The sequence below is a fragment of the Zingiber officinale genome, chromosome 3A (assembly GCF_018446385.1).
Source record: "Zingiber officinale cultivar Zhangliang chromosome 3A, Zo_v1.1, whole genome shotgun sequence".
NCBI lineage: Eukaryota > Viridiplantae > Streptophyta > Magnoliopsida > Zingiberales > Zingiberaceae > Zingiber > Zingiber officinale.
Window position 1 is genome coordinate 7,643,915 of NC_055990.1, and position 8,349 is coordinate 7,652,263.

General features: G+C 33.8%; 1 protein-coding gene across 1 annotated transcript in view; it reads right to left on the reverse strand.

The window, feature by feature from the left end:
• The window catches only part of LOC122051135 (alanine--tRNA ligase-like), a 30,896-nt gene extending 23,302 nt beyond the window's left edge, over positions 1-7,594 (reverse strand). Inside the window, exons 1-8 of the mRNA XM_042612092.1 lie at positions 7,092-7,594; positions 6,567-6,707; positions 3,875-4,021; positions 3,623-3,775; positions 3,414-3,543; positions 2,149-2,251; positions 1,020-1,140; positions 292-351 (exon numbers count right to left, since the gene is read on the reverse strand). Of these exons, the coding sequence (XP_042468026.1) occupies positions 292-351; positions 1,020-1,140; positions 2,149-2,251; positions 3,414-3,543; positions 3,623-3,775; positions 3,875-4,021; positions 6,567-6,707; positions 7,092-7,478 (1,242 nt within the window). The 5' untranslated portion in view covers positions 7,479-7,594. The remainder of the gene's footprint in view (positions 1-291; positions 352-1,019; positions 1,141-2,148; positions 2,252-3,413; positions 3,544-3,622; positions 3,776-3,874; positions 4,022-6,566; positions 6,708-7,091) is intronic.
• Between the last annotated feature and the right edge of the window lie 755 nt (positions 7,595-8,349).

The window sequence follows — 8,349 nt, forward strand, 5'->3', positions numbered from 1 at the left end:
TATTTCTTGTTTATCTTAAGTTCATTTCTCATTTTTAGCAATTAAGTTTAGAAAATAAAGTTTCCCTCACTCCTTTGTTTTTTCCTCCAAGGATATGTGGAACAGATTTTCAAGGGAACACGATCTGAGAGATCAGTTTCTCTATCATATCCCTGCAAACTTTTTTCCCTAGCTTACTTCTCTCCCTCATGAATGCTACATGAAATGTAACAACAAAGAGAGCATAAAAAGACAAATCTATTTACATAAATGATCATACAACTAAATTAAACGACAACTAACAGTACATGCCTGCCCACTTATTGTAGTGCCTTGAACATCCTGCGCAGCCTTCTTAAACTTCTCAATTCCCTGAAAACAATGCGCTCCATTATGTATTATTTACCAATACAAAAATTTGATAAATGATCAAATAATATATAGTAATAAACAACAAGAAACTAATTGGTTGCTGTGATCCTTGATACTATTGCTGTACCACCTTCCAAGCTCATTGCTCATCAAATATATGAAGATGACATGGACCGCCAAATTGAGTGGGGCAGCATTCACAGTATGTGGACATCTAACTGGAGGAATTTACATATAAATGGAGAAGACAATGCAGCTTACATGTTTAACAAATGAATATGATGAGAACACAACTAAATTAATGGCATTTTCATCCCTGCTCCAGATTGATATACTTCTTTCACAGACTTCACAATAATAAGATCTTGAATATTCACAAACAGAGAAATGCAATTCAAATAACGGTCAAACATAAAGGCAAGTTGAATAAAATGCAATTATACGACCTATACTCATGCATTGTCAAAACCAACTTTTCTGACTGATTATAGAAGTTCTGATTGCAACTGGGAGATATTAAAGAATGACATGAAATTGAATTAACAAGAACCAAATAGGTAAGATAATAATATTATAACAAAAGAAATATTTTTCAGAGGGAAAAAAAAAGAAAAATATGATGCATGGCTTCAATTTGGCATCTATAATTACATGAATAAAACATTTACCTTTACTAATGTCCTTCCAAAACTTGCTTCCTCCTCTGCTATTATCTCTTGTATCTTAGACTGGTATTGCTTCAGCTCTGGGAATACATCGCCCATCACTTTAGCAACAATACCTACAAGACTAGATATCATTGCAATCATGAGACAAAAAATAACAAACATAGAAAACAAGATCAAAGTTACATTTTTGAATGTCTATATCCTAATGATAACAAAGGCAATATGAGATTGATCTAGAATTGAAAAAGTCCTCAACACGAGTAATCCTATTGTGAAAAAAAGCCTTTTCCAGATAGTTTCATAAAGCACCTAGGTAGCAGAGTTTAATTTTTTTTTATCATAATACCAACACACAGCTTAGCAGTTAAATTGCCTAGCATCAATCATTTGTGCATAAAGACTGCTCACCATCAACAAATTCATGTCCACTCAATCACAATAAAGATCCTATAATCATTCTCAACAATGCATCTACTATGGAATCTTCAAGTATCATAGTTGGAGGCCATGGACTTTCATATCCATTAGGATATTGATAAGATAGGATTACTTAGACATGCAGTTCTAAATTGCCTAGCATCAATCATTTGTGCATAAAGACGGCTCACCATCAACAAATTCATGTCCACCCAATCACAATAAAGATCATATAATCATTCTCAACAATGCATCTACTATGGAATCTTCAAGTATCATAGTTGGAGGCCATGGACTTTCGTATCCATTAGGATATTGATAATAACTCAACGCTCAAATGCACAATAAGCTCTATAAACTCGATACATGATTATTAGAAATATTAACATGATGGCGGAGAAATTTTAATTGTATTTATAAAAAATAATTTATTCAAATCCCAGCAATATAGACTTTTTTTGACTGTTTTTATCTGACAAAAAAAGTTTTCCCGCATTAACATTCTTCTAATGGTAAAAACAAGAAATATGCATAGAGAAAGGACTTTGTGCTTTGATCCACTTCTTCAACGGGTAGTTTGACAACATATTTAGGGTTGTCTGTTAGAGAAAATCAAACATGAAGACATGAGAAATTAACATCCATCACTTAAGCATAACGCTTCAACACAAGATGTGTGCATGATGATGATCAAGCACTGTCTTGTTTACACCTTACCTCACTAAAGAATCCTTCTTGTGCTTTTAAAACTTCTCTACCATATCGGACAGCTCGTCGAAGAATGCGCCTAAGAACATATTCCCGCCCCTCATTTCCTGTAGATATGACAACTTGTTGAGGTATTTATATGAGATGAAACACAAGCAAAGGTGAACAGATTAGAAAAAAAAATACATATGTGAACGATATGCAATCAAAGGTCATTCACAAATAAGAAGTTGACAACTGAGATACCTTATTACATGCACAAACAATCAAAATCATGGCATACCATAACTAAAGTTGAGATGTTACAACAGGGAAAGTTTAGGCTGCAAGTGTGCTAAGCATACAATCTTGGCTACTAGAGAGAATCAATTATGCTTGACTGGTAGCTTTGTCTGGTACCCTTCCATTACAAAACATCAGACAACTACTTTTGACACAGTGCATAACGACCAAATGTCAGGTACAGAATACTAGAAACCTCTGTTTGAACAGTTCATCATGTATATTCGTTCTATCTAAGAATTTATATATGCATCCTAGTTGTTGAAGATGACAACAACAACAACAATAACCAAGTCTTTATCCCACTAAATGAGGTTGGTAAGTTGTTGAAGATGACAAAGATGATAATTCGAATTGGCCTTGCTGCTAGAAAATCGTATGAAAAGCTCAAGGGAATGGCTATGGCAGCTTTGGTCAACACAGCCAAAAGGAAAGCAATGCAACGTTGAGCAACATTACCTGGCTAAATGATTGCTGACGATGCTGAGATAGATGGACTGAATTGATGATATTGAGTGGAATGACTAGAGGTGCGGCATAAAGAGCAAGAAAGTTTGCAACTTCTAGATACCATATTGAGAAGAAAGTGCCGTTAAATTTATCAGGAAGTGAATACATTGACAATATCCATAACCCCAGATGACATTAGCAATAGAGTTGTGCGATTTCATTTTACCTACTCCAATCAAGTAGCTAACAACAATATTTAAGGATTAGAAAAAAACATCATAGACTTCCAGTGAGCAAAAATATTATTTTCCAGAGCTCCAGAATTCCCCATACCTCAAATGCATATTTAGGCATGAAAATATGGAATAACATAGTGATCTATATTACAATCGGAATCAGCTAGACGCCCTGTTTGGAAAAAGACTGGAACTTACTTGCTTCTAACAACTTATGGTGGTCTGAAAACTTCAAACAGACTTTAAGAGTTCTAATAGATAAAACCATATGGTTCAGAAACACAAATTTTGAAATATTTACCAGGATGGGAACCATCGGCAATAGCAAAAGAAAGTGTTCTTATGTGATCAGCAACCACTCTATAAGCCATGTCGACTTTGTCCATATCATCAGATCCTATCTTGCCTGAGTAAGGACGAGCCCCTGACACCTGTAAACATTAACAGGGAGATTTCATCAAAATCTCAATGTATTTCAAAAATAAACAAAGGAGTTTGATAATAACATACTTGTTGAATGGCATCAAATATAAGCATGAATACATCTGTATCATAATTGCTCATTTTGTTTTGAAGAATAGAAGCCAATCTTTCAAAACCCATGCCTGTATCAACATGTTTAGCAGGCAAAGACCTCAGACTTCCATCAGCTTCCCGGTTGAACTGTGAAAGTGTATAGAAAGAAATATAAAGAAGGAGAATCAATTAAAAAAGAAAATAAATATTATTAAAAAACAAGACAAAATAAAAATAAAATCATACTTGAATAAACACGAGGTTCCAAATTTCAATGCATGTAGGATCATCATTGTTAACCAAAGATGCAGCATCATGATTACCAAGACGATCAAAATGTATTTCTGTGCAAGGGCCACAAGGACCAGTATCACCCATTTCCCAGAAGTTGTCCTGTTGATATTACAAAGAATTACATATGGAAAACTTTTAATAATTGTTATGAAACAGATTGGCAATCCATATAGATCAAGCTAACATGAAGCTTAATCATAACTTGAGCAAAACAGAAATTGAGCACAAGAAATTGAACAAAGTAATCAAGAACCAGATTGGAAAAGACACTTACAGATTACATAGTAATGCAAAACAAGTTTAACTGTTTAAGTTTTTTTTAAATACCAATTTGGGCCTTTCCACTCAAAATTTGATCCGCCCTTTTGAGAATTGTATTGCATGACATAAGAATTAATCTAGAATTTAATCAATACGTATGAAGTAAACAGAAGAGGGAGCAAAAACTGGTCAAGTAAGAAAGGTGATGAGTACATATAATAATCACAAATTATGCAACTGTTCTAGAAAAAAACTTGGAATAGCAGAATGATGATATGAATAAGAGGAAGGATTTCATCTACAACAAGAACAAACAATCCTTTATTTCACTAAGTGGGTTCAGTTATATGGATACTTTTATATCACTAGGCTCGATCCCCCTACTATATCTTCATCTATATTTAAATGAATTTTATTTTGTTTTCTCATTGTTAACTGAGTCTTCTTTCGTTTTCCTCTTTCTCGATTGATGTGCATATTTGTCATGATCTCACATCTCCTAAACTAGGACATTTATTGGTCACCTAAATGCATGTTCATATCATCTTAAACATGTCTTTCTGCTAATATTCTCATTTCTTATTTCTGTCCATCCTTGTATATTCGCACATCCACTATGTCCGCAAATCCACCTTGACGTCCTCCTCTCTGTGACTCTCATCTTTTGTTGTACTTGATTCATAATCCAACATTCAACTTCATATAACATAACAAGTCTAACCACCATTTTGTAAAATTCCCTTTAAGCTTTAGAGATACCTTACTGCCACAAAAAACACCTAAGACCCTCTTCCATTTCAACTATCCTACTTATATCCGATATGAAACATCTCTATCAACTCCTCCATCCTTTTACAATAACAATCCTAAATATTTATATTTATCAATTACAAGTAATTCATCATCTCCTTTAAGTTAATTACAGGTAATTTGTCATCTTCTATCTCAACAATTGTCTTGCTGCATCTATTACTATTAAATTTAAAGTCCATGTACTCTGTCTTCCATCTATTAAACTTAAAGCCTTTTACTTTTTCTTCTAATTTTTCTTGCAAAGGTTCACACTTAGCATTTACTCCTTCGCATGTTTCATCAACCAAAACAATATCATCTGCAAGCAAACATGATAGTGTGTCTTAGATGTGTCCAGTTCATACATAACTAGTGTAAAAAGATATGACACTTTGATTGTACACCCTAAGTATATTTCATCCTTTTATTCATTTAAACTATCATCTTTTACTATTAAATTTAAAGTCCATGTACTCTGTCTTTCATCTATTAACCTTAAAGCCCTTTACTTTTTCTTCTAATTTTTCTTGCAAAGGTTCAAACTTAGCATTTACTCCTTCACATGTTTCATCAACCAAAACAATATCATCTGCAAGCAAACATGATAGAGTGTCTTAGATGTGTTCAATGAGTTCATACATAACTAGTGTAAAAAGATATGACACTTTGATTTTACACCCTAAGTATATTTCATCCTTTTATTCATTTGAGACTTTGATTCTTGTGTTACATAGGTAAATTACCTTATTCATGCCTTGGAATAAATGTTAAGATATTATAGCCAAATTTAAGAAATGATATTTTGTCAAAACCATCATTGTTATGCATAGAATTGGTTGTCAATGTAAGGGACGTATTAATGATGAATAGGAAAATTGCATGTCCATATAATTGAAGCTTTCATATGTGGATATTCTAATTATATACTATTCCATAAACACATGATAGGAGTGAGATAGACAAAAAAACCGTGCATTTTCCCTTCTGTTGAAATATAGCTATACCTTAAGCATTTGCTATTATGTGGGCTAAATATCAGCAAAATAGTTTAAAATTATTAAAGACTTGTGGAAGCAGTCAAATGTCAACTAACAGCTGGTGCTGCACATTTTAAGATAGGTCAGTTTTTCTTGAGCTGATAGAAATTAGTTTTTGCAAAATAGTTAACATAACCCTTTTCGCTCATTTTTTTTTCCTCAGTGGACAAAAACCTTAATATAGTTGAAGATTCCAGAATAAAATTTCATCTTTGCATCACAAATTCTTTCTTTTGATTCACAGTATGAGAAGCTATGTAAGGTTGTATTCTTTGGAAAACAGAAATTCTCAACTAGAGAAGTTTTACTAAAATAGAAGAATGAAATAAGATATATTCACAATTCATTATGAGTATTCGTTACACAGTGCTAATACTTGATAAAGATTTTTCAAAATTGAGTCTCCTAATAACCTTATTCACAAAAGCAAATGCAGAATTTACAAACAAATCAATTTTAAAGCAGATTGGAAAGTCCCACGGCATTTCAAATTTCAAATAAACAGGTAATATGAAAAAACAAAACACTAACTTATGTTACTAATCATATCTTACCTTACATCCAAAGGGCAACACCCGAACAGGTGACAAAAATTTTAGCCATGTATCTCTAGCTTCAAAATCTGCTGGAAGCCCCAGCTGCTCATCGTCACCAAAATAAGTAGCATATATCCTATCTTTAGGCAATTTATATACCTGCAAGTCAATAAATAACTATGAATTGACTTAGCACTGAGCAATTAATATGCAGAAGCTATCGTACATTTTATGTGAAGCAGTAAAAGTTAATGATTTGGAACACCTGAACATACAAGCATTGACTTGTAAAAACTCAAATTAAATAAAATCAAGGAAACAATTTCAGCCTCCGACAAGCACCATGAATATTCAAACATACTCAACCGGCGTTGGACTTTGTATTGAAAGACTGGTAATTTGATTGAAAATCAATAAACAATGCTATTTTCTGAAAGATATAGTTTGAATTAGTAAAACAATTGAAGACGAATATGAAACGCACGCTAAAGATCGAGACTTTATTATTGGAAAGTAGGAGACGAATAGGAAAAAATAGAAAACCTCGGTTAGAAGCTCCCACGCCCAAGAGATGGCCTCGGTCTTGAAGTAATCACCGAACGACCAGTTGCCAAGCATCTCAAAGAACGTATGATGATAGGTATCCTTCCCAACGTCATCGAGGTCGTTGTGCTTCCCTCCAGCGCGAATGCATTTCTGAGTATTACACGCCCGCTTGAGCCGTCCTAGCGGAGTCGTGGGGTTCACCGTCCCAAGGAAGATCGGTTTGAATTGGTTCATCCCCGCGTTGGCAAAGAGAAGAGTAGGGTCATCCAGAGGAACCACAGGGCTCGACCGCCATTCAACGTGCCCCTTGCTCTCGAAGAACCGAACGAAGGTCTCCCTCACCTTGTCCGCGGGCCACTCCACCGGCGCCCCTTGGCGATCCATATTCGTCGCAGGCGCCGCCGATTTGAAAGCAGAGGCAACGGTGGAGTAGATGGAGACGCTAACCCTAAACCTAGGGCCAACAAGGCAGCCCCGGTCCTTCGACTGAAGAGGCCCGGCCCTGGGCGAAATAATAAAATGAGACCCTAATTAAATTTTTAATAATACATAATTTATCTACAATACTTTCTTCTTGCATTTTTATTTGCAAAATCTTCTATAATATTATCAGTTTCAAGAATTTCTAAGATATCTTTCTCAATACATAAAATTGTCAATCCATTTAATCTTTCTTGAGACATTGATGATCTCATATATGTTTTTAATAATTTTAATTTTGAAAAACTCCTTTCAGTCGATGCTACTGTAACAGGCATAGTTAATAAAATTCTATAAGCAATTGCAACATTTGGATAACAATCTACACTTTGAACAAATTCAAGAATATCAATTGCAGACATTATCATATTTGGTAAAGTCGTTTGTAATATTTTTAATTTAGTAAATAAATCATCTAACTCAACATCTGATGAGTTGTCATGAGTTAGAGTAGATTTTAAATTGACACAATATTTTCTTAATTCATCATCATTCAAAGTTCTTAATGTTTTTGAATCAAATAAAAAGCCAAATATATTTTCAAAAGTTTTCATTTGCTCGAATCTACATTTTAAAGAAGCAATTGTCATGTCCACAATAACAATAAAATAATCAATTCTAAAAGACTCTTCTAATGATAGTGAAACTTCATCATCTTCTCTTTCATTAAATTGTCTTTTTCTAAAAATACGGCGCTTTGTTGTAAATATTGGCTCTATATTCATATCTAATGCAAGACTCTTAGCAATAGTCAAACTTGCAGCATAACCATCAT